Source organism: Myotis brandtii, unplaced genomic scaffold, assembly GCF_000412655.1.
Source record: "Myotis brandtii unplaced genomic scaffold, ASM41265v1 scaffold17, whole genome shotgun sequence".
Classification (NCBI taxonomy): Eukaryota; Metazoa; Chordata; class Mammalia; order Chiroptera; family Vespertilionidae; genus Myotis; species Myotis brandtii.
In genome coordinates, this window is record NW_005356259.1 from 8,469,168 (window position 1) to 8,495,657 (window position 26,490).

Genomic DNA, 26,490 nt, shown 5'->3' on the forward strand with positions numbered 1-26,490 from the left:
ACAGGCTGCACCCCTCTGGCCTCGGGCAGCCTTCCCCTCCCCACCCCAGCTGAGCCGAGAGAGCGCCCTGTAAGAATCACTCACAGTGCCCAGGCACGGCATCCCGCCAGCCTTGCCGGTGCAGTAATGGGTCTTTGCACGTTGTGGGCTATCGCTAACAAGGATAACTAAATCCTTTGTTTTTGGCAGATAATTGTGCAAGAGGCAATTAGCAGTTATGCCCATTCCGGGAAGGAGCGCAGGAGGCGGATTTTCAATGGTGTTTCCGGGAGAAATACGTGACAAGGTTGAAACCACCAGGGGTCTCTCCCCTCCAGAATGAGCTGCCCTTTTAAGCCTGTGGTTTTATGGCTTTCTAGTTGGAGCTGGGACAGAGAGAGTCAGGCTTGCTTCTTGCACAGACTCCCCAGGTGCCCTTGACTTTCCGCTCCTCTTTAGCAGGAGGAAGCTCCGATTCCATCGGCCCCCGTCTCTGTCTCACTACACATCTAATGCTCACAGGCCCGGCACAGCAATCTTCCTAAAATGCTAATTTTGTCATATTAGCCATCGGATCAGGAAATGGCAAACGTTATTCATTGTCTATAGTTTTCAAGTGCAGCTCAGATTAGTAGTAAAAGCCTCCCTGAGTGCATCAACTGATAAACAGATAAATAAAATGTGCCATATCCTTACAATGACATATTATTCAGCCATAAAAATAAAGTACTGATTCAGCCTTCAACATGAGCAAACCCTGAAAAACTTATGCCAAGTGACAAAAAAAGAGAAAAAAATGAAACCTGAACAATAAAGATTTAATTAAAAAAAAAAAAGTGGTGAGACTGCTCAAATTTAATAACAGGTTGCTACCTTATTCGGTTTCAGAGCTGCATTTGAGTTATGTGTTTGTCTATGTTTTATTTTCCTCAATGATTAAAAAAATGGCAGAGCAGCAAGCCATCAATTAAAAAAAAAAAGAAAAAAGGAAAAGAAAATCAGAGTTCCCATCATACATCGGAGGAGAAGAATGTGAACTCCCTAGGCAAAATTTTCTTTCCTATTGGCCTGATATTCTTAACTATGGTTATTACTAAAGGACTATGTAAAGTAATTTTACATCATTTCATATTAAATTGATGGTGGCTAGTAATTCTATAAAAGCCTCACTAATTCAGACCAGTTATAAAAAATATCAGTTTGAATTAGTGACCATTCTAATTATAGGGTATTTTTTAAAAGGCAATGCATTTTTTATTATTTGCATGACTTAATTTCAGCCAACAAAATGTGGCTTAATGGAATTCCCAAGAGTGCACTCAAATCAATAGAGAAAATAATTAGAATTAGCTTATCTATTTTAGTAAGAGTTGGGGTTCTCAAACAAAGCAATTTTCTTAGATACTTTTTACATTTGGTTTATATTTACCACTATTCCCATGAATTTTTCAGTAATGCTTTCTTTACAATATTCTTATTTAGTCCCTATATGAATTTTAATAAAGTCCTGGTTAAGAGAGTTTACATTAAATAAATTTGAAAATACATAATCCTTTATAAGAGGAATAATCAGTAACAAATGACAGAATTCCACAGAATTCCAGACAGGCTTTTTGCAATAAATGTGCCTTTTATTAAGTATAATAGTACAATAGAAGTGATAGGGTCCTCTCAGTGACACTGATATTTCTATTTCCCCATATCCCAAGATGCAGTGCTACCATGAGTCAAACCAAAGCAACTCTGGTTTTAGAAAAACAGCTGTGGATGCTTAAAAGGCGGACCATGGCTGGGGTGATCCAAATCAGTGAGAGATAAGACTCTCTCATACTCTTGAGTCATATGCTGGAATCCGTACTTTGTCAAGGTGGACAGCTGGTGGACTAGATACCCTGAGAGTGCCTATGAGACAAGTCAAAAAGGCTCTGACAAGGGCCTTGCTTAGGACACATAGCTGTAGAAACATAGATTTAGATTTAAATCAATTATATGTTCTACATCTCCTCACTATCAGCCATGGCTTACCCAAGTGTTCCAACAGCAATCAAGCCATGATTTTAATTTGCTTTAGAAGAGCTGAGCTGGTAAAAAGGGTTAGTAACACTGTGAGATCATGTCTCTGCTGGCCAAGTGAACTAAGGGATCCAAGGTGATTGTCTTATCAAAACCTGCCCCAAATAGTGGAAGCTCAAGCTTAACGTTTCCACTTAGTCACTAATTTGCCTGCGTTCTCTGACACTCTTTGTCAAAGGGGAGGGTTTCCAGATGGAATAGACAGGATGCCAGTTTTTCATACATAAAAGACGACTGCAGATCAAGGCCTCTGAGGTATTCAGGTGAATCATGTAAAGTTCTACTTTGCTAGATCAGCTTGAAACATGCTTGAGAAGCTCCTATAAATGCCAATAGCCACTTGTTGCAATGAATAAGAAAATCTGATTTAAAAGCACAATCTTTGTTCCTCTAAATGCTAATGTGTTAGTATAATCTCCTAAAAACTTTCATTTTCTTCATTTGATTGCTATTAAAGAGATAAGTCAATAATAAAAGAAAAAGCAGTTTATAGATTTATATTCAAACACAAATCTAAGGCCAAAGCATGTTTTTAGTATGTATAGCTCAACAAATCCAGGTGTAGAGTAAGAAAATTATAGACACAAAGAGACTTTAGACAAACTGCTCATCCTCTTGATTTTGTTTCCTCATATGAAAAAGTAGCTAGAATTAAATGATATAATGCATGTAAAGGAGAAGACACAATTGCAGGCACAAGACAAGGATATGAATGGAAGCTATTGTTATTAGCATGCTGCCCTCTGGTGCAAACCATGCCAATCACCCCTGTTCCATTAAGATTGGGTTAATTTACAAAATGGGAATTCACTATGTACTTTCACCTTCAATGGAAGAGGAAGTAAATATGGGCTGCGTGTGTGTGTGTGTGTGTGTGTGTGTGTGTGTGTGTGATTTACTTACTTACTCAGTCGGGGTTTTTATATTCTAGTTCATTCCAAAAACAATTTGGGTGAGGTATATTCCATTCCCTTTGGCTTCCCCCTCAAAATGCCCATGGATGATTAAGCAGAGTTTGTAACAAAGAGCCACAAGCAATGGATTTGGGCTGACATCCTCTGGTTGATCAGGATCAGTATCCCGGAAACAATGTTCCACTTCATTGAACAACATTCTTGCTTTCTCAACAAGTGAAGATACACACAAGTAAAAACTTCAGTCATATTTGTAATCACACTCTAATATGCTAAAACTACAATGAGATTTGAGATAAATACATATTGAAGTCTTTCCTAGAAAAAACAAATAGCAAAGCAAAAATACCCATTAGCCCATTACAGTTCAATGTGGACAACATTGGCTTATGACATGTAGTAGACCTCAGTCCTCTAAATGCAAAGTAATAAAGTTGGACTGGATATCTCTGTATTCCATCCCAGCAAGAAAATTCTACCAGACTACAAACATGCAGAACGAGTAACAAGTTAAAAAATTTAGCACTTAATTTCATTGGGAATATGAAATGACTTCATACCAGCTTCAACATAAAGCATGAGAAAGCAGAAGAAAATATGCCAATATATTATTCATACTGTTTTCCCCCATTTATTTCTCCCTTCATTTTCTTACTCCAAGTTTGACATAATAAAAATTAGAGTGACTTTTCTCCCAATATTTTTCCACCTGACACAGCCAGTTACTGGCAGCAACAGCCTTAAAGTAACAAGGGTCTGATAAAGACCAATTGAAAAGCTGCAAGAACTTAATCAAAACCCTGCTCATATCTATTATATAGAAATGTTCACAGATCTTTAGCTACTTTTTTCAGACCTTTAGATGGGACTTTTTGGAGGCCTTACTAGCAATATACCGATAAGATACTATGCTGACACCACTATACTGGTAATATCTCCACATAATTACCACCCCCTAATAGTTACCTTCCACTCCCCTGCCACCATGAAGTCTTTTTTAGGGATCCTATTTGGGAAAAATAAAGGAAGAACTTAAGTATTTAAATATTTGGAATTGCAAAGTCTACAGCTTTGCTACTTGCATATACAAGTTCACTGTTGAACTATGAAGTTACAGCACCAGTGACTCTATAGGAAGTAATCTATACTAATAAAAGAGGAATATGCAAATTGTCTGGAATGCCATCACAGTAACAGTAATGACCAAACAGCAGGCTGCGTGGGGCGACCAGGCTGGCAGGGGTGTTAGTGAGGGACAACCAAATGACTGAACAGCGGGCTATGTGGGGCGACCAGGCTGGCAGGGGGGCAGTTGGGGGCGAACAGGCTAGCAGGGGAGGGCAGTTTGGTGCGACCAAGCCAGCAGGGGAGGGCAGTTGCGGGGACCAGGCCTGCAGGGGAGGGCAGTTGGAGGGATCAGGCCTGCAGGGGAGGGCAGTTGAGGCAATCGGGCTGGCAGGGGAGCAGTTAGGGGGTGATCAGGCTGGCAGGCAGAAGCAATTAGGGGCAATCAGGCAGGCAGGCAAGTGAGCGGTTAGGAGCCAGCAGTCCTGGATTGTGTGAGGGATGTGTGACTGCCAGTTTAAGCCCCATCCCACAGGATCGAACCAGCAGTCGAACATCCCCCAAGGGGTCCCAGATTGGAGAGGGTGCAGGTCAGGCTGAGGGACAACCCCCCCCACACACACCGTGCACAAATTTCGTGCACCGGGCCTCTAGTAAATAATAAAAACACAAGAACTGACCGTCCTTCTTAGCCCTTGTAGGTTTTTATAATTCTTACAAATTTGAGTTTCTGCATCTCTGTTTCTAGACTTCACAAAAACTATTTCTGAAGAGCCAGCTGGTTCAGTAAAAACAAACAAGCAGAGAGAGAGAGAGAGGTGGTAGGTGGTGATGGAAGGACAAGGAAGAGGATGCCTTAGACTTTGGAGAGTCTTCCAAACCACAATGTATTTGAACTATTAGCAAGTCACTGGTGGGTTGATGAAGCTGTGTGGACAGCTCTGTCACCAGGAGTATTTGATTGTGTATATAAACTTGTAAAGGATGACAGTGCAGTGGCCAGTACAAGTCAATGGGTTAGGACTGCAGGATCAGGTCCTCATCTTTGCCCTGTTTGGTGAGCTTGGAAAAGTGGCTCCATGTCTTTGTGTGTCACCTCCTCTACCAGTAATAAGAGTTGTAAAAATAATCTGTCTGACAAACTCTTGGCGGATTTACTAGTAATTGGGCTAATAAAATATTTGTAAGATTTAAGTGCCATAGAAATGTTAAATTATAATCGCCAGGGCCATCAGCTGTTCTTGTGCTATCACTCTAACATGTTCATGGATGTCTCACTCTCTCACAATACCAGGGAGCTGGTGGCTCTGGGGAAATATTTCTATCCTAAGAAGGGTAATGGGAAATGCTTCAATTACCCTGCTGAGATTTATAAAACACTTCAATTTACATTCTTTCACTGAATCTTCACAATAACCCTGTGGAATAGATTTGGCAGATAAAATCATTCCCATTTTATGGAAAAAGAAACCGAGGCCCAGAAGGGTGTGTTAACTTCCTCAAGGTCAGACAGCTGGTGGAGTCAGAGCCCAGGCTAGACAGAGTTTAAGTTTCCTAACCCCTGGCCTTGCCCTCTTCCTAATTTACCATACCACCTATCAAACTGGGAAGGAATGGCAATTAATTGATGGATTATTGTTTTTTACTTCTGCTCACATTTGCTGAGAACTTGCTATGTTTCCATGCAGTATCTCTTTTAATCTCCCACGTATGAAGTGGGTACTGTTTCTTAAGGAAACCTTCACCTATCACCTCAGTCCAGAAAGAGAGCTCTTTCTATTAAAGTTGCAGAGTATTTTTCCTTACAATACTCACTTGATATCAGGTGTTCCTTTTCTTGTGGTAGGGTTACCTCCAATAAATCCATCATAAGTTGAAAATATCATTAAGTCAAAAATGCATTTAATACACCTAACTTACTGAACATGATGGCTTAGCCTAGCCTGCCTTAAATGTGCTCAGAACACTTACTTTACCCTACAGTTGGGCAATTATCTTGAGTTTTATCTCAGGAGTAATTGTCCTCCTCTTCTCACCAGAAGCAGGAGACACAGTTCAAAGTGAGAATCAACGGAGGACAATACACTTCCATACATAGGTTATAGACATGATGGGATGCGAAAACACAAAACACGATATCCCAAAACCACTGACAACACAGGACACTCTAGTGTATCAGTTATTTCACCTCGTGATCTCATGACTGAGCAGGGCTGCTGCTCACTGCCTCTGCCCAGCACCATGAGAGAAAAGATCAAGATTCAAAATTCAAAATTCGAAGTTCGTTTTCTACTGAATGCTTATCTCTTTCACCATCACAAACTCACAAAATTGTTAAGTTGAACCATCATAAGTCAAACTACCAGTATCTAGTAAGTTGGGGACCATCTGGATATCGTGGACAGTCCCAGTCCTCTATTTTGGCTAAGTGTTAGGGTACAAACTAATTGTGACACCCTTGAGAACAGAAATCATATAAATTTTTACACCTTGCATGTCACTCAGAACAATGCAATATGCATTATAGATGCTTAATTTATATTTGCCGCCTGAGTGATCACAGGTGTTTGCTTTTTACAAAGATATATGGAGTCAAGTTTTAGAGTAATAAATATTTACATGCCAGAAAATGAAAAGTCACAGCTCTCCAATTATTTGAGTGAACACTGCATTAGCTGATTATATTTTTTGCTTACCATTATTTTAAGTCTTTTTTATACCTTAGAAATGTATATTTTCATGGCACAGAATTTTCTAGTGGAAATCACCCTATCATGAGTAGAACAAGTATTAGTGGCTGATCACGCAAAGCCTCTTTGCCTGATGGCTCCTTACCTGATAACATATTGTCTGTTTTTATTGAGGGAAACTTCAAAGTCATTTCATGCTTGTGCCTATGAATCATCAGATGGTCCTCTGTTGGGAAGCGCTGTCAGACAAATAGAGAAAAAAGGGAGAGGGGAGAGGAGCCATTCAGTTTTGTAATATATATTTGCCATTACAGAGAAAAGATTTATTCAGCATTGCAAATGTGACAGGCAAAACAAAACACTGTTCTGAAAAGGTGTGAAAGCATGAGTAAGTAAAATGATAAATTATTTTCTGTGAGCAAATATATTGGGATGCTCCTTTGAATTACTCCCAAATATATGCATCATTATTTCCTTTATAATTAACCAGGGCCTTAATTATGTTGTAGAAAAATCTGGCTGAGTACTAATAAGACATAGAAGATCTTTGCCTTCCACTATTATCTGACTCCCCACACCTCCCCTGTGAGTTCCTTTGAAGGCCTTTTATTCTTAGACATAATAATAAAGACTTGAATATAACCAACTGTGATGAGTCATCAGTAAACTAGATGCTTCCTTAGGAACTAGAGGTATCTAAGTATAGACCTTAACTTTGTGTTTAGATGAAGATAAACAGAGACAGGAAACTTAATAATATTGAAAATATTAAAATAATATCTATAAGAGAAATATGCTGTATTTTTAAAGAATAAAAGATTGTTTAAATGGATGTTTATTTATGATTGCAAAGAATAACTAACCTGACAAAAGTAATCTCCCATTTCTACCTAAACATATGAGAAAAACATGCCCAATTTTTAAAATTAATTTAGACCTCAGTAGTTCTGGAGTTTTGCAAAACTATTTGGAACTCTAGTAGTTATTGTTAACCATAATGATGTAAAAGTAAGTCTAAGACATAATAAGTGTGCTAGACATTATCTATAGATTAACTGAAAGTGGGAGAAATGTATGAAGTAGGAAAAAATTTTTGATTCATGCCAGACTTTGGGAAAGAATTACAGGTCTTGATTAATTATTTGACATACTGGTATAAACCTACAAGTATGCACCCTGACATCTGTATAGTATGTTTCTGTTTATGAAGACCTTGGACACTCATTATCTGATTTTTTATAACTATACATATGATTTATAGTAGTGTGACAAATTATTTTTGATATTTTATACTCTGTACAGTGTAGTAAACCAATACTTTATTTTTAATTTTCAAAGAGTGATATTATGGTTGTCAAAATGCTGCTCCCAAATATTTTCAGCTGTCTGTCTTCTGGTCACATGGTGGGATTGTATTTCCTGGCCCTCATGTGGTTGGGTGGGGCCATATGTCTAGTTCTGCCCATTGAGTAATGAATGGAAGTCACAGGTCACCCAGATGTGAGCATCTAATTCTTGATGCAAGACCCTCTAGAGATCCCCCTCCTTCTCCCTTGTAGCATGGTGATTCACAATATTAGAAATAGTGGCCCTTCAATTATCCTAGTCACTAAAGGATTATGAAAAACATCCTGCCAACCTACAATAGAAGTGTATGCTTGGGCAATTGAAATTAGCCTTTGTTGTTTTAAGTCATTGAAGCTCTGGAGTAATTTGTTATTATAGTAGATCCTAGCCTATACTGACTCAGACTGGATTTTTTAATAACTGGACTTAACAGAGTATCTGCTTTATCAAAGTCAAATATAACAAAAGACAACAAACTCTGCTGAACATTTCCGAATCTTTGATAATTTAGGCAATCTTTCAGGGCTTCCCAGTTCCTCCAGAGAGTCATTATAAATTTCAATGGCCATTGCTACTATGATAGAACTCTCTTCTGCAGATAGTATGATGTGTTCATGAGAATGAGGGAATTTACTGGGTTAAATCCTTCAGAATATTCTAAAAGTAATTCTTCAAATAAATATCACACATTTATATGTCAGTCATATATAAATTGGAGAGTATAGAATTTGAAAAGCATGATAATTATGAGATTTCTGAATACAAAGATTTATAATGACTTGGGTTTTTGCTGCCGTTTCATCTATTCTTTGGTAACACCTTATAATGACTGCATCAACTATGTGACATTACCATGTATGGTTTAGAGACATAGATTAAATGTCTTACTCCTTCTCTCAAAAGCCTTATTATAACTTTTTCTGTGATATATATAATCAAAAAACAACATAGCAATATCCTTTACTTTGTACCTGTAAGCCATTTTTTGGCTCTGTATAATAATAGCTTAAAATAGAATGTTAACTAGAATACTTACTAAATAATAATAATTTCCATTATATTTCATATTGACTATAAATTACTTTCCAAAACAGACAGTATAGGACATCTGTGATGCCTTTTTTAATTGGGTAGGAAACTAACAGCAAATTATAAAAAACCAAAATGGATTGTCTATAACAAAGACAGAGCTAAGAGAGGCCACTGGAACCTGAAACATGATTGATGTGGAGGACAAAGGAACAGTGAGCTTAACATTGAACTTTGTGAGATCAGAAAGAGGAGAGAAGCTGTTTTTCATTACTTCTGGGACAAAGCTAATATATAAGGCATAATAAACACAAAAAGTACTCGCAGGTACTATAGGCCGTTCCTCATAGAACCAAGTGTTTTTCCAATGATTGAAAAGGGGAGGAAAATCCTTCCATCATCCCCAGTGCAGCATTGATAATTCATCTTCACTCCCCTTTCTAATTCCCGGCCATCCTTTCTTCTCCATGCAGGTCCCCAGGATATGGAATGTCACTAAGTAAATGCCATGATCACAACTGACTCCAGGGGGATTTCCTAACCCCCCACCAGGAGATCCTTGTAATCACTGGGCAACTACTACACTTTCTCAATTCCAATACCTCTTCAAATGAAAGATGCACATGTTTTATAACAGCTTGCTGAGGAAAAGAAACACTTCCACATTAAATAGAGACATCAAGTTTTAAATCCATCTTTACATTTAAATTTGGCAGGGCATTGAGGGGAGAGGCTTAGAGTTTCACTAAAAATCAAGAAACTATACAAATCCTCAATTCTCATGTTCATCTGGTCTTTTCCTCAGTCCCAAGCCTTCTCAAGGAAATGACCTACTCCTTCGGTGAGAAGTTCAAGGTCATTTGAAAGGTATCCCTTTCATCCTTTATTACCACCTCCACCTCAGAATTTGATGTAACTTCACAGACTCCATTTCCATTCTGTCCTCTCTCAGAGGAATAAGCACCCCCTCTCCTCTGTAGGATACTCTACATCCCATATCTTCCCAGGATTGGTGCTTCAGTTGGGGTCCTTCAAGCCAGCCAGCCAGCTCACTCATCCTTGCCCTTGAGTAAATCCAGCCATGGCTCGCCTTTAATTTAAAAAAGAACCTCTCTCAAGCAGCATCATTCTCAGGCTGCCATTATATCACTCTGCTTCCCGTCACTCCCTAGTGCTCTTGAAAGAGTCCTCTATGCTGGCCACCTCCACTTCCTCGCCACCCACTCGCTCATTAATCCTTCCACTCTGGCCCCCACCCTGGCTCCTCTCTCATAGGTCGCCGGCAAGCACCCACTGCCAAACCCAACAGCCTTTGCTCAAGCTTCTGACTGTCCCAGCTCTCGCAGCATCTGACACCAGTGACCACATGTCTGTGGCATTTATTTTTTTATACACTGCCTTATTCCAAAAAGGAGAAGAGATGGCTTAGAGCAAACTTTAAAATCCAGTGGAGCCGAAGCCGGTTTGGCTCAGTGGATGGAGCGTCGGCCTGCGGACTGGAGGGTCCCGGGTTCGATTCCGGTCAGGGCATGTGCCTTGGTTGCGGGCACATCCCCAGTGGGAGATGTGCGGGAGGCGGCTGATCGATGTTTCTCTCTCATCGATGTTTCTGGCTCTCTGTCTCTCTCCCTTCCTCTCTGTGAAAAATAAATAAAATATATTTAGAAAAAAAAAATAAAAAAATAAAATCCAGTGGAGAGCATCACTTAGAGGTAGGTGACCCCCCCAAAAGGAAGGGATCCAAAAAGAAAGAAGGCTAAAGCCAAACTTCAAACCATTGGGCAATTTGAGATGGTTAGCAACTCCTGAAGACATTTTTTGTTTTCGCAACTAGGGAGTGAGTGCTCCTGGGATCTAGTAGGTAGAGATCAGGGATGCTTCTAAGCATCCTGTAATGCACAGTCCCCCCTCCAAGAATTAATCAGCCCCAGATGTCAATAATGACAAGGCTGGGAAACTCTGTCACACAGTCTGATGACCTACATGCAGTTCCCTTCTCTCTGACTTATCTAAGTATTAGATGTGATTAACAACCTTCCTCAAAGGCTCTCCTCTACTACCAGTCACAACCTGGGCTCTGCTGGAATCCTGACTCACTATGAACCTCATTGGTTTATAGTATGCCAGATCCCTGGAGGATCCCATTCCGTTAAATGCCCCTTCCATAGCGGAGCTCCCATTATCCTCCCCAAGGAAAGGAAATCCCCCTATGATACTCTTCAAGGTGGCCTGTGCTCTTCCTTCATGGAAAATTGTAATTCAGAAATTAACTGATTAACTGATTATGTGGTTGCAAATATGATGCCTAGACTAGAAGCTCTGTGAGGACAGAGATACATATGTCATATGCACATAGTAGGCACCCCAAAATTTGCTGAGTGGCTTGAACTGAAGAAAAGTTAAGGTCACATTTTCATGGCTAAACCAAAGCATAATGCTCAAATTCTCTGGTTCCCTTTGGCCCTTGAGACTTCTCCCTAAGGAAACTAAAAGGGAACCAGCATTACCTTATTTAGGTAAGGCCATTGTCTGCACTCACAATGGATAGTAGGATTTTCCCAGTTACGGATCATCCCATCTATGTTGTCCTAGTGTTTCCTATTTCAAAATGACCTCCAAAACCAGTTTGCTGAAAAGTAGTTTAAATTCAAAATAATTTTCTCTACTTCTTTTCTTATTTATAGGTTGCAAATCAACATTCACAAAAAAGCCCTGGGAGAACTTGCTAGAATCCAAGCAAAGGGCTCTGGTTTCTCAGTCAGTGGCTGATATTACCAGCAACACCACAAGGCAGCACCAGCAACAACATTCATTTTTCCATGGCATCTTCTCTCCAAAAGGCTCCCAGACCCTCCAAACTCTCTGGGGAGATATAACAAGGGCCCTCAATAGACATCACCTCTCATCTGACTCCTGGACATGCGGCGCTGCCAACCGCACCACATAAATAGGGTGGCGCAGGAAAGTGGGCAATTTAGGGCAAGTGAGCTTAACTACCTACGTTGGAAAGAGCCTGTGCTTTGAGCTTGTCCCATATCCAATAGAATGAAGATCTTGGCGTGAGAGTGACCATATGTGGTCATTTTCCAATGACTGGAACATGAAGACACCCAAAGGGTCATGTATAGAAAAAGTCACCATCAAATTCCAAAGACAATATGTAACACGCTGATGTTAGATGATGGATATTTCCAATTTCTTCCAGGGACAGGTTCCAGTGTAATAATAAGAGCAGCAGGAATAGCAACAACAGCAAACATTAATTGAACACTTATGTGCAGGCTCTATACTAAACTACATGCAGCATCTCATCTAATTCTCACAATTCCACTTGATTGGAGCCATTGGAGGCTAAAAGAGGTTTAATCTAGCACAGTAGGCCAACTTCCCCTCTTAAAGTTTAAATAAATAGAAAAACTGTAGGTTTTCAAAGAGTAACAGGGGGTTTATTTAACTCGAATAGGACAACAAAACAAAATAGAATTCAACCACTGATTGTAAACTCTTTCACCAGTAAACCAAAGAGCCAATATTCAAGTAGCTGTTTTAACAGCAGGCACTCTCCTTCCCCTTTTTCTGAAATAACTAACCTGAGCATCTGGTGGGCAAGATGCAACTAGCGTACTTCCAGGGAGAAGTTATGGGTGTAAATGTCCAACACTGATGTTTTTCAGGGGCTATGAGGGAAGTAGTTCAAACTATTCAAAATGAAAAATGAACACATTGATGATGATGATGATGATGGTGATGATGGTGAGGGGGACTTTGACGATATGATACCTTGGTGAAAAATGAAAGCCCACAGGAGGCATGATTGTCAAGAGAGAGTTGCTCCCCTGTTGGAAGGTAGGTATGACCCCTCTAAGATGAGCAGAAGATCCCCACACTCACCTGGGAGCAGCCTGGAGCACTGCAGATGAATGGCCTCTCCTGCTCCAGATTCATCTTGGATTCCTCATAAATCTGAAGGGCCAGCGGGAGAGGGAGGAAGGAAAACAAATCCATGAATATTTTCTGCTTCCACCTGAGAAACGTGAGGAAAGCAGTGCGTGGAGCCCCCTCTCTATGCCAATTCCCAAATTAGAAGAGAAAAACATGAACATGAACATTAGCCTCCCTGCTGTCTGGATTCCTACTGTTTTCTGGAGGCCATATTTGCCGTACTTTAAAGAAAAAGGGCATGGGCTTGTGCAATAAAAATCCTGCCTGTGGAAAACCACCTGGACTGTGTAGTTACCAGGTAAGACCTCACCTGCACAAGCAGATTCCAAAGCAAAGTTCCCACCTGTCATTTGGGGGGTCTACTTAGGACAGTAAGGGAAGTGGCAGTAACTGGACAATCGTTAGTGTGAGGACCAACCTGAGCAACAGGTCAAATGATTCCTCTATGGTCACCAAAACCATCGAGCTTCAGTATGACCAAGGGATGCAGAGAGGTCCTGCAGCCAGTTTAGCAAATGACCCTGCTGAGAGCCTGGGCCTTAAATTCCCTTTCATCTCAGGCATTTGGTAATGCTTTAGCAAAAACTATCCAACTATGTAGGGGTAACTCAGAAAATGCAAAAATACATCACCTTGGATATTTTGTTGATTTGGTTTTATAGGCTAATTTGAAATTAATATTATATTGAGGCTCTGCTTTTATGCTCTAGATAAGTTATCTGGAATAAGGTAGCTTTGCAGGGAGAAGCCCTATGTTATGATCTCAGATACATATTAAATTATAGTGTGGTCTTTTCTTATTTATGTTGGGGTCAGGTTCTAAGGTAAATTCATTAGGCAAAAATTGAGCATAATCAAAATTACCTTTGCAAAGCTTCCCAAAAGCTCATAAAAATACAGTATACATGGTTTTGTGGTTACCAATGGATACAGTAACATAAATATTTTAAATAATGAAAAGTATTATGGACATTTTGTTACACAATTTAAATCATTTTCTAAATCATACTTTTTGGCAATTTTAAAGTTGAGTGTATGGGAGCTACATGGCTCTACTGTGAAACTAAAACCTATTGCTTTGTCTCTGAGCACGGGAAGCAATTTGCTTCTTTGAAATGCTACTTGTGACTCCAGAGAGTCCCACATCACCTTTGCCCTTGAAAGAGGGAGTTCTGCTTCAACTCAGGTCATAGTCATTGTTTATCCAAGGAAACTTTATTATCTTGAAGGGAAAAAAAGCTCAGTTCTAATTTTTTTGTTATTATACCCTTCCCCCAAATCTGAATATATTCCACATATATTATTTGGGAAATGCATACTTTTGCTTTTATGAAACACAAAGTAAAAAGACTTGCCTAAAATAACATTGCTAGTGAGATGTTAAAAAAACAAAGACAAAATTAAAAATGTGAACCATCTTCACAACACTATTTATCCTCATTGTACAATTTTCACCAAGCAATGCCACTTTTTTGTGATTTACTGATTGATTTTAGAGAGAGAAGGGAGAGAGAGAGAAACACTGGTTTGTTGTTCCACTTGTTTATGCATCCATTGGTTGCTTCTTGTATATATTCTGACCGGGGATTGAACCTGTAACATGTTGGTGTATTGGGACGACACTCTAAACAACTGAGCTACCTGGCCAGGGAAATGCCGTTTTCAATCTTCATTAGTAATACTTCCCATTGGTCAGCTGTCAACACATTTACTTAGCATAATTTTCCAGCTTTCTTATATCAGCCATATTGTTTAAACTCTTGCTCTATTATAGTTAGAAGGACAAAACAAACAACAAAAATGACAAATATCTTTAGGAGCTTTCATTGCACTTGTCTTAGAAAAGTCATGAGCAATTAAATAACTTCTCATATCTCATTATTCATTTAATTTTGTTATCACTTTTCATGGAGCATCCCTCCTTTCTGCTGTAAATGCTGATAACTTACTTCTAAGCCTCAAAATAAAGGGTGACTTTAAAGCTAAAAAATGATTTTGATCCAAGAGTGATTAAACAACAGAGTAATCGGGTTATCCATTAATTAAATATGCCTTGTTTTTCTAGTAAAGTTTTAGAAATGCTTCCCGGGAACATTTTTTGTCTCTGGGGTCATGACCTGCCTGAGCAGTGCCAGACCATTGAATTATTTCAGGCCTCAATTTTCCCTCCTTTACAATGGGAGCATGAATATCAGTCTTCAGTAACTTCATTCCTGAATCACACTGATCAGTTAGGAGGCCTGTAAGACATTTCCAACTTATGCACAAAGGTCTGTGCATGTAAAGGTGTGTTTAAACGTGGGCGGTTTGCAGGCAAGCTTTACTGGAACCTCACTTTAATATTTTAAAAGAGCATTTGCTATAAGGTGGGTCTTTCTTGGGCACCACACAGAGCTTTAGTTGACAAAGTAACAAAAGAATGCCAATATTCGTAATATTACTAATCAACATTAAGATTACATCACAGTAAAAATGGGAGAGTTCCATATGAATACATTTACAGCCTACATCCAAAAATAGTAACTAGTGATAACAAATTAGATTAATGATCAACAAACAGAAATGGTCAAGATTGAAAGTGCTATTGCTTAACTTGAGATACATTAACAAGCCAAAGTGAAAGGAGAGGATGACTAAGCTCTGACTCATAATTTTGGAAAGTACTTTCCTACCATAATCACAACTCTATTCCAAACCATAGTCCATCAAAATGCTGATTTTTCCCATAAATTCCATCCCATAAAGGTGATTATTTAGCAATTCTGCTTGGTGCCAACATTAGCTACCTTTTATTAATTATTAGTTATAATTTGCATATGAGCTGTAACAAATAACATGGAATTATACTTTGATGCTGTGCTTAGAGACAGAATAAGGTCCAGTCATATAGATTTTTAAATTAGTTTTATTGGGGTAACATCTATAATAATAAAAGTGTAATATGCTAATTGGACTGGACACCCTTCTGGACGACCTTCCAGACGAAGCCAGGACTGTGAGGGAAGCCGGTGCCGACAGCCGGGGGAAGGAAGGCCTACTCTTGCATGAATTTCGTGCATCGGGCCTCTAGTTGGTAAATAAAATTATATAGGTTTCAAGTGCATGATTCTATAATACATCACCTATATGTGTGCCCACCACCCAAAGTCAAATCTTCCATCACCATATATTTGATCCCCTTACCCTTTACTACCTTCACACCCCATCCCTCTGGTAACTGTCATACTGTTATCTCTGTCTATGATTTGTTGTTTGTTTTTCTTGTTTGTTCATTTGTTGCTTTCACTTTTATATCCCACATACCAGTGAAATCATATGGTCCTTAACTTTTTCTATCTGACTTATTTCACTTGATACCGGCCATTTAGATTTACTCTGTCTTATTGAGCCTTCATAGCATGGACATTACATTTAGAGGAATCTGATCGATCAGAGAAAGACTGAGTCTGCCATCAGATAGTTTAGAGTTCAGTCATCAATATGTTTACCTGTCATTTTATTATTTTACTTGTTAAACAGAAATACATCTGTATCAATTTATTACATGCTATGGATCCCATGGACCAAATGATTTGGCCACACAGTACTGAAATGAAAGTCCTAAGGTAAAATGGCAGTTGCTAAAATAAGTTTTCAGTGATTAATAAGGCCTGAGTGGGTATGTAGATATGTGTGTGAACTTCAACTGCTTTATTTGGATGCTCCACAGTTCCCACATTCAGCCTCTGCAAACAGCACATCCTTGCTCATTCCTTTCTTTGTGGGCGTTTGTAGTTTTACTAAATGGTGCCGCTCTACCATGCAGTCATCATTATTTTTATCAACTAGTATGATCTGGTCTGATGTATCAGTCAAGAGCCATTTTTATGGTCTTTTATTATGGCTCTTTTCTAGAACGTATTGTAATAATTATTCTCTTAAAAAGACTCCTACTAAGGCCCTATGTATATTCTTTTATCATCCATCAAGTGGGGGCAGATCACTCAGATGTGATTTCAGACAGCGTGTTCTGCGTTTGGGTCTCAGAAGGGGGGCTTCATCATCTCATTTCCCATTCAGTTGTTTTTCTAGCTGGTATATTCTAATGAACCAAGTGGTGTTTGGCAATGCACAGAGCTGACATAGTAGGCGTTCAATAAATATTTGTGGAATGGATCCTGAATCATCACAATAAACCTTCTCAAACAGCTTGCCTTTTCTCTATTCCTACGGCAGTGGTTCTCAACCTTCTTTGGCCTAGAACCAAGTGTACAGCGAGGCAGAAAGTTGTGCAGGCCTCATTCCACCTGTTCCCAGTTAAGGCAAAAAATCTCCCCAGATTTAATGGGGGGGGGGGAGGGAGTGAAGTTGCTTTTGGTGAAAACAATGAGTTAAAGCTACTTTTCATTAAATTCCACATGTAAATGTGTTGATTCATGATAAATTCAGTCTGTTAATGTTGCCATGAGCATCAAAACCACTGAAATCCAGTCTGTTAGCCATTTGTGAGCTGCCTGTGGCCCCCACAGAGTGCCCTTTGAGGAACATGGAGTGAACCCATAACTTTGGTTAGTTACAGTCATAATTGTGGCTGGCTGTTCAATCATTTGAAAGTTTCTATTTTTTGTTTCTCTTTCCCAAAGTTCAGATTCAGTGTTCACTTAAGTGCCTCATGAGTCTAATTTCCCTTCAAATTTTTGGAAAACAACACAAAACCCTAATAACAAACTCTACTAGTGCCTAAAGTGAATAGAGGTTTTTCGCAGTTGACAAGGAGATGACAGGTTGGATTTGCAATTCAGACCCTCAACTGCCACTGGATTCGTCTGGCCTCGCAATGAGCAAGAATCCCTTTCATTGTTCATCATCTGACCCCACAAATTCCTCTTGGTCTAAAATGGGAAATCTTCCACAATGGCTGATGCAATTCATTCAGATGCTTTGCCAGGCAGGGATATCCTTGGAATTGCCATTTCATGAATGGCAAACATTGCAAAAAAACAAATGTTTCTAAAACTTGGATAGTCTACGCAAAATACTGTAAATATGTATTTTAAACGAAAGGACAACAGTAAGTTCAAATGGAAAAAAACAAAACAAAACAACCTACTACATCATTTGCTGTAAAAGCCAAGAAGGCTGTTTCTCCATCTAAATCATAGGACACCATTGCTGATCCTCAGTTAAACTCCAATCTTAGTGGATTGGCACAAATTTCCCTCAGGAACAGCAGGTAGAGTTGCACAGTGATACAGGATTGAGAACAGTAAGACACTAAAAATGTTGCTTTAATCTGAAAATCTGGCATGCACTTTGATCAACACCAAAAGTTATGGGAACTTTAAAGCTGCAAACTGAATCTAAATGTTAGTGAGCACTAATAACAACATTAATGTGCCCCATCAGCTCTGGTATTGTTAATCCGGATATGAAGGAATTATAGAACTGAAAGAGGGTGTGTGAATTTTAACAGTGATGTTAACAACATCTGTCGGCATTTATTGTCCTACTGTGATTGTGGAGAGAGTCTTCTTGGCAGGACTCACGTGAAACAGACCTTCTACCTTGCTGAATTTCCTAGACTGCTGAGAGAACACTAGAGGAGGAAACCGGTCCTTCCTAAGTGCCAAGGACAGCTGACAAACTGGCGCATCTTGAGTTAGTCACACTATGTGAGTTGACATCAATCCTACTTTGTTTCTGGGAGCAAAGGTTGTTTATTACTGGTGTTTCGGTAAGGAGGAAGCCGATATCTCAATCAATGTATCCGTCAAAAAAAGCAAAGACCCACACACAATAATAATCCAACAGAAATTCACCAACAACACAGTATAGGTTATTTACTCTGAGATGCCTGACTCTACTTTTTATAAAAAGGACACAGCCCTGGAAGGGTGGCTCGATTGGTTCATCATCCCATACACCAAAAAGTTTTGGATTTGATTCCTGATCAGGGAACATAAATAGAATGTGGGTTCAATCCCCCGTGGGGGGTGGGGGAGGGCGCGGGGTGCATGGGAGGCAACTGATGGATAGTTGACTCTCTCCTCCCTTCCTCTCTCTCTAAAAATCAATTTTAAAAAAAAGTGTCCTCAGGTGAGGATTTAAAAAATAATAATAAATAAAAGCAAGGACACAACATGGTTCTCCCACCACATGGCTAGCGATTGGAAAGGAATTATATATTCAATTTGGGGCAAAGACTTTCTTTGGGAAGAAAACTGTTCCTTTCATTATCTTATTTGCTCATCTGTAAAACAAGACTATTTTAGTAAAACATTCTAAAACGGGAACATTCAAAGAGACATTACTTAAAAATAACTAATGGAAGCTAACTTCAAAATGAGAGAAAAGTAAAACCTGGTATTTTAAATATATCTTTAATTTTCAAATATGAATGTCATAATTTCTAATAAAAAATAAACACCCTTGAATTTCAGTCCAAGCAAATCAATTATTTTGTGTGTCTTTGTATCCCTTTCTGAATCTGTGTGTCTTTCTCTATCTTGTTTTTCTATATCTTCTCCCTCTGAAACTCTATGTCTCTCTCTCTCTGTATTGTCTATTCCACTGTGTGTCTTTGTTTTGTTATGTATGTCTTTCTCTGTCTTTCTTTGTGTGTCTGTCACACACACACACACACACACACACACACACACACACACACACACACTTTATCAGATGTGTCCTTACTAGCTTCACTGGTAAAAAGATCTAGTAAGCTTGTTTCCTGTTTCAGTGTTATTCTTGAAGTGGGCTGCAGCTAGAATCTGAATTTCATTGGGCTATTATTATTTGCAGCTGTGTGACCTTTTTAACCCTGCTTTTAAAGTGACATTTCAGCCCTCAAGCTTAAAACGCCTTGAATGCTACAAAGTTTTCAAACCAGAGATTTACACAGGGAACAAGACCAAGAGAGGCACTGTACCTTCTAAGTGAAAATTTCACCAGAACTCGGCGAGAAGTGGGTACATTACTGGGAAGTGTACAGCCAGAACTCTTCCCCAGAAGTCCTAAACTTTACAGGCACTGTGACAGTTAAATATTACTATTCCATTCCAACTTTCCTTGTCCTGAAAAGATGCTCACTATCCACTGGTACCCAAAAGTTCAGAAACTCACAGCCTGTTTCAAAGACTCCTTTGGGGTTGTTTCACATACTGCATCCTCCTAAGGGACTGCCCAGAGTTCCCTTTGAATCAGGCCACAGTGCCCAGGAGGAAGGGTTTCAAATAGCTTTTGTTTCTGGATGCTCACTTGCTTGCTTCCAGAAGGAGGCCCTGACAGGAGAGCGAGCTGGGGGCTCCCATTCTCTCCTGTACTTCTGCAGAGGTTTGTGGTTTTATTTATGTGGCATTTATACTATGTATAAAAAACATTCCAGTGGGATTGGGTTTTCATATGTTAGATTCCTCTTTCTTTTTTCTTCTTCTTTTTTTTTAATTTTTCCATATGTTTCTTTGGAGATGAATCCTCTTTTCAAAGTTCCCAGCTAATTTGTACTTAGGTTCCACCCAACCCTATCTCACAGCTTTCTTATGGCTGGGTGCAGGGGTCTGAAATACTTGCTAAGTACAGGCATTAAAGGTGGTGGTGAACAAATTGCTGTAGTGTGTGGGAACCTAGGTCCTGTTACTCTTCGTGCTCCATCAAGCACAATAAATCTCTAAGAAAAGTTTATTTGACATATGTATAGAGATTCTCGGGTATTGAAGGTAATCAAATCACTAGGCTTGTTTCTAATGGGACAAAGACAACCTCAGAAGACAGGCTGAAAGGCGGCAAACTTTTCCTTCTTACCTGCTTCCAATTCAAATAAACTGAAGAGGAAGGGGGGGGGGGAGAAAAGGGAATAAAATAAAATAAAATAAAATAAAATAAAGTAAATAAAATAAAATAAAATGTATAAACATTTTAAAATGATTCTTCTTCCCTAATGATGGAAAAGGAAAAGAAAAAGAAAAAGGGGAGGGGAGGAAAGAAAGCAAAATTGGGACAAGAGGTGATCAGGGGTTTCCTTGACAATGTCATTTTTACCTTTCCAGAAAGTCTTCCACTGCAATTTAAAATAACTGTCCCCATGAAATCCTGAGAGGAAACACTATGATAGCAAAGACATGAATCGCAAACGGGTATATTCTTCTAAATGGTCAAAAGCCGCCGCCTTTGGAAAATCAGGAGAAAGTCAGTATGGTTCTTTCTTCTCCCCTTGTGCTCCATGATAAAATTGGCCTCTTTAGAGTTATAACACATTCCCAGTGGACCACTCTGCCTCTGGATCATTTTTGGTACATGTGGGGTACATTTGGTTTTTCAACTGTTTTTATGTGAAACGAATATTTTGAATTATTCTGAAAAATCACAACTTTCCAGTCTTGGTTTTATTTTCACTCATTCACATGCTTTTTATTGGATAGAAATGTTTTCTTTGTATCTCTATTCTATACAAGTGTCCCTGCCTCTCCAGTAACAATAGTATATGTCTGGCCCATCCAATGTGTGGGCTGAAGTCATCTTTAACAAAGCACCTGAGATGTTTTCACCGTGCGGGAGTCTGAGCTACAGAATGTGAGACTGGATATAAACACAGTGGGGACTGTGCCAGACCTCTCTGCTTTCTGCAGGGCCCAGTAAGGGGCTGTTTCATCTTGCTCTTAAATCTAAAGATTACTATTACTGACTTACTAATAAAAGGCACTTGAGAATGATGGTATCGACGCGGGTGCTTTTTTCTCTTTGACTCCAGAAGAAAACGAGGCATTCCCAAGTTCTATCTAAAGTAACCAGCACTTCTGTTCAGAGTCTGTGACATCTCACAGTGTCAGCTGAATACAAGGTAAAAATACACATGAAGACTTGATTCAGATTCCTAAGACACTGTGCTTCAAATGTCAAGCATTTGAGCATCTGACAGTCCTAGCAGGTCACCTAAAGGCCACATCAACGCAAAAACCTGATGTCATCTGGAGATTCTGCAACCATCCTAATAAGGTCCCCTTTCTAAAGACTAGCAAAGGCACATTTTCATTTGCCCTCCTAGGGAAGGTGTGATTTTCTTGCATGGTCTAATAAGGGGATTTGGAAATCTCTGAAACCAATTTTTCGTTGCCACTGTTACTGGGGACACCACTGACATTTAACTGGGGAGTATGAAATATTCTATGATGTGCCGAATGGGCAGCCCTGTGCAACACTGAAGTCCCTCTACCCATCAGCCAATAGTGCAGCTTTTGCAAGAGTAATACTAATATAAGCCCCACTGCCCCTGGTTTAGAAGTAAGAAGCAGATAGATAAGGGTAAAAGAATAGTCAGGGTGAGACAATAAAAACAAAGTCAGCATGCAGAAGAGGAAATGAAAATAAAGGACTAAACGCATGCCCACCTCTTTATGCTTTTCAAAGAGCTCTGCAAACCTCGGACAGAACTAAGCTTAGGCTAAGGCTAGATTCAATGCCAATAAAAACATTATGAATATTCAAAAAAGTATGTGAAATTATCATTCCCGCTCAGTGTGAAGGAGGGATGGGGACTGTTGCCAAAACTGTAACTAAGCAGAAGCATACCCGCTCAGATTGGATCCAGAGGAGACAGAAGAGTAAGCCAGCATGAATAGAGTAGATTGCTTTAGATGAATTACCTAGGTTAGCTACCTACAGCCCCCCACTCTCCAGGCAACTTACCACACCACCTTAAGCAGTGTGGACTCAACAGCAGGAAAAGAAAGCATTGACCCAACAGGGAAAGAAGGCTCTTGCTCAGCCTTTTCAGTCCTGATACCTGTCTGTCGGTTTTCTGTTATTGCTGAGGATACCTCCATCAAAAAGAGCATGGTTCTCTTTCCTTTTCTCCTTTTTAAAAACTTAAATAGAGAACATCACAAGTCTCTAAATTCTGTTTTAATGTTACTGGTATCATCAGATATCTGTCCATAGAATACATATTAGGGGAACATTGGTTTCCTAACCAACCTCCTCAGTAAGAAAATATAATAGGCAAATAATAATAATAATAATAATAAGAATAAGAAGAAGAAGAAGAAGAAGAAGAAGAAGAAGAAGTATATATACATAAACATATATATAGTATGTATATATATATCATTTACATATATAAACACAAATACATATTTAAGTGCATATATATTTAATTTTTTCTCTTGTGGCCTATTAAGTTTTCCTATTGAGAAGCTGGGGTGTGTTGACTCATGTATGTATTCAAACACACACATTACAGAGATTATTTCATCCCCATAAACTGGCTCAAGACTTAAAACTGATACCTAGTCCCTAAGGTAGCCCAGGGGAGGACACCGAACTGGCCAGGAGACAGAATAAGGGCATGCATTTAGTCCTTTATTTTTATTTCCTCTGCAGGTCCACCTCTGGGCGCAAGGTCACCAAGTTCAGGATCATTGCAGTGGTATTTTAAAAGTGCAGAAATAAGCCATATTTTTGAGGATCACGAAATCATTTCCATAGACTAGAAAAATCCTTAATGTCTTCCTAAACTTCCAACTTTGATTAAACAAACGAGTCACTCACTAAAGCCTCCGAATCCACTGAAACACCCTGGAAAAGGGACACAGAAAGAAAAGACCTTTTCCTTGAACCACCACCCACAGAGGTTACACTGTACCAGACTCCAATTCAGCCTGAGGTCCCCACTATTCATAAACAAATGCAGGGCCAGCTCCTTCTGTCCCCCAGGGCATGGCCCCCAGACAACAGCACCATTTTTTGATCAACACTACACATGAGCAAGGAAAGGGGAAGGGGATTTTTTTAAATGCCCCTGCTCTCCACAACCTCAGCCCCTCCCTAAGCATGAATGAGGTCTCTTTGCTCGGGGGTGTAGGTCAGGTCCTGGGAAATACTCCAACCTGGACTCTTCCAAGAGGCAAAGTGAAAGGGGAAAGGGTGCAGGCAGGCAGCACCCAGAGGGGATGTGGAGGAAGGCCTATGAGACATCTCCATTGAGAGGTTGAGTCAAGGGGAAGGGAAGAGACAAGCCCTCAAATCCTCCCAGGGAAATTGCAGCTGTTCAAGGAGGGAATTCAAGGATCTTCAGAGGCCATTGTTCACAGGCTGCTTCGGGAAAGGGGTCTGTGGACAGTGATTGATTACCTGTCACTGAGAGCTTGTTCACAAATGATTCAGCCTCTGCATGCATTGGGGGCAGATCAGAAACTGAGGACACTGGTCTCATTCATTCATTCTTTTCCCCCATTATCTCAGAGCACCTACCATGCATTTGGCCCTGTGACAGGAACATGAAGGCACCGCAAAGATAGCCCTGCCTCTGATCACTGACCGCCCCACGGGAGGTGAGGCCTGTACAGACGTCTGTGGTGGGAGGTAGAGTGTTAAAGGCCATAAAGGGGTGTTAGCAAAGGGCTCTGAGAGTTCAGAGGCCATGAGAAAGCAAGGCTGTTTCATTAACTCCCCACTCAAATATCATATAATCTCCTTTCACAGTTAAATCTTTTTCATAAGATGTCAATTCAAGGCACACGTGCACACACACTCACACACACAACACACCTTGGAGCAATACTAGAAGTAAGGTTTATGTGTTTGTTTTAAATTAGGCTTTATTTTGCTTTGTCCTGATAAGTAAGACTACAGTGTTTGTGGTAAACCTAACATTGTGACCAAGGGTCCAGATGTTATGTTAGAAAATCAATAGTTAAATCTCAGCTCCCCTGTTCACTAGCTGTGTAATTTTGGGCAAGATGCTTAACTTCTCTGAACAGTATTTTTCTCACTATAAAAAGACACAGTAGACAATGGCAGCATTATCCGCCTCACAGGGATATTGGGAATGTCGAATAGGATGCTATTTGGGAAAGGGCTATGAAATGTTGGTTACTGTTTTTATTACAGACTTGCCTTAAGGTAAACACAGAGCTGCTGAGGTACCGATGGCACAGTGAGTGACGTCTATATTTGGCAGCCTAAAGGATGTTGGAGATGATGATCTTTAAGGAGATTCTGACTTCTATGATTTTCTGATAATCTGGTAATTATCCAGCAATACCTTATCTACTAGCTTTTTACTTGGAGGCTGCCAGGTAGAATTAATTATCTTTGTATTCTAATTGAGGCGTGATGTCAAGGCACGTTGTGGAGTCTCTGGTCTATGTTCGAACTCTAGCTCTGCAACACTGCAGCCAACCTATGAGCTTGGGGAACTGGTCACTAGACCCCGGGATACACTTGGCCATTGCTGCCTGAGGCAGCCAGGGAGCATTGGACACCTTGCCCTGAGCTTGGAGGAGCCAGAGCAGGAACTACACATGAACTTGTTTACCTTCCTAGAGCATTGCTCCTGACCACAGAAATGCAGGTAATGTCCACGCCCTCACCTGTGCCTGGCTACACTCTCCAGGCTCCATCACCCTCAAGGTAAGAAAATCATGGAGTTCAGAAGGTGCCTGGGACAAGCTGAGAAAATTGGTGCCTTCTTATCTGTGGGTGAGTTTAGGCTTATGCACGGACATTATTCGGAAGGCTAAGGCAGATTATGACCTTTTTGACATCTACTCTTGATTTGGGTTATAAAAAAAGAAAGCAAATCTTCCTTTTGTTATTATATTTTCTTTAGCAAATTACATTTTCCTTTATCATCTTACTTTTGATCTCTCTTAATTTTTCTTTATTTCCCTCACAACTTTTGTTCCCAAAAGATCCCAAGGGGGTAAAAACATTTTGAATCAGGCATGAAGAGTTAGTTAGGAAGTCACAGCACAACCAAAGACCTGGTCGTTTCAAGCACTTGGGAAAGTGGCGAGCTGACATCTCCCTAAGAGCAACATTTCTAGCCCAGGACACTGGGGAGTTCAAGGTGAATGGCTCGAGACCTCCATCCCTGAAAGCAGGTCACCTCCCAAGGCAGAAGGGTCTGTGTGTGTGGAGAGAGCCTCAGAGAGTCTGAGTTTTTCAAAAGCTTGGCAGTAGTCAAAATTTTACTTAATGAAAAGATCTCTTCTGTATCCTACTACATCCTGTGTATTGGGCATTTTTAACCTCACGAAAGCATTTTCCATCAAGGCTGAGAAAAAGCCTTGTTTAGATACGACTTTGATTTATCTTCTCCACTAAGTGCCTCTGGAGGGAGCACAGCCGGTGAAGCCGCTCCAATAAGATTTAGGATGGCAAAATTCCCAGTTCTTTCCAAACCTTCGGTATGCTGATCTACCTTCGTGATACCCACATCAAAGGATTTCTGGTCTTTTCCAAGCAAGGGGATTATTCAAAAGCGACATCTAGCTAATGTTTGTAAGTTACTTCAAGGACCTTGAACACAAGTCCAAAGTCCTAAAGTCCTAGTATCTCCGTTATTTCTTCATCTGTCCTCTACAGTTTCCAAAGAAACAGAAACAACCACTTAGACACACACACACACACACACAAACACACTCAATCACATCCTCTGGACACCCAAGTTAACCAATGTCTCTTTTCCTCCCAAA

The 26,490-nt window shown here is 39.9% G+C and overlaps 1 protein-coding gene across 4 annotated transcripts in view; it reads right to left on the minus strand.

Moving 5' to 3' along the window:
- The window catches only part of CREB5 (cAMP responsive element binding protein 5), a 389,564-nt gene that overhangs the window by 311,702 nt on the left and 51,372 nt on the right, over window positions 1-26,490 (minus strand). For all 4 annotated transcript variants that reach the window (XM_014537001.1, XM_014537002.1, XM_005862956.2 and 1 more), the window contains 2 exons: window positions 12,989-13,060; window positions 6,867-6,960 (listed from right to left, as the gene is read on the minus strand). In XM_014537001.1, coding sequence (XP_014392487.1) covers window positions 6,867-6,960; window positions 12,989-13,060 — 166 coding nt within the window. The remainder of the gene's footprint in view (window positions 1-6,866; window positions 6,961-12,988; window positions 13,061-26,490) is intronic.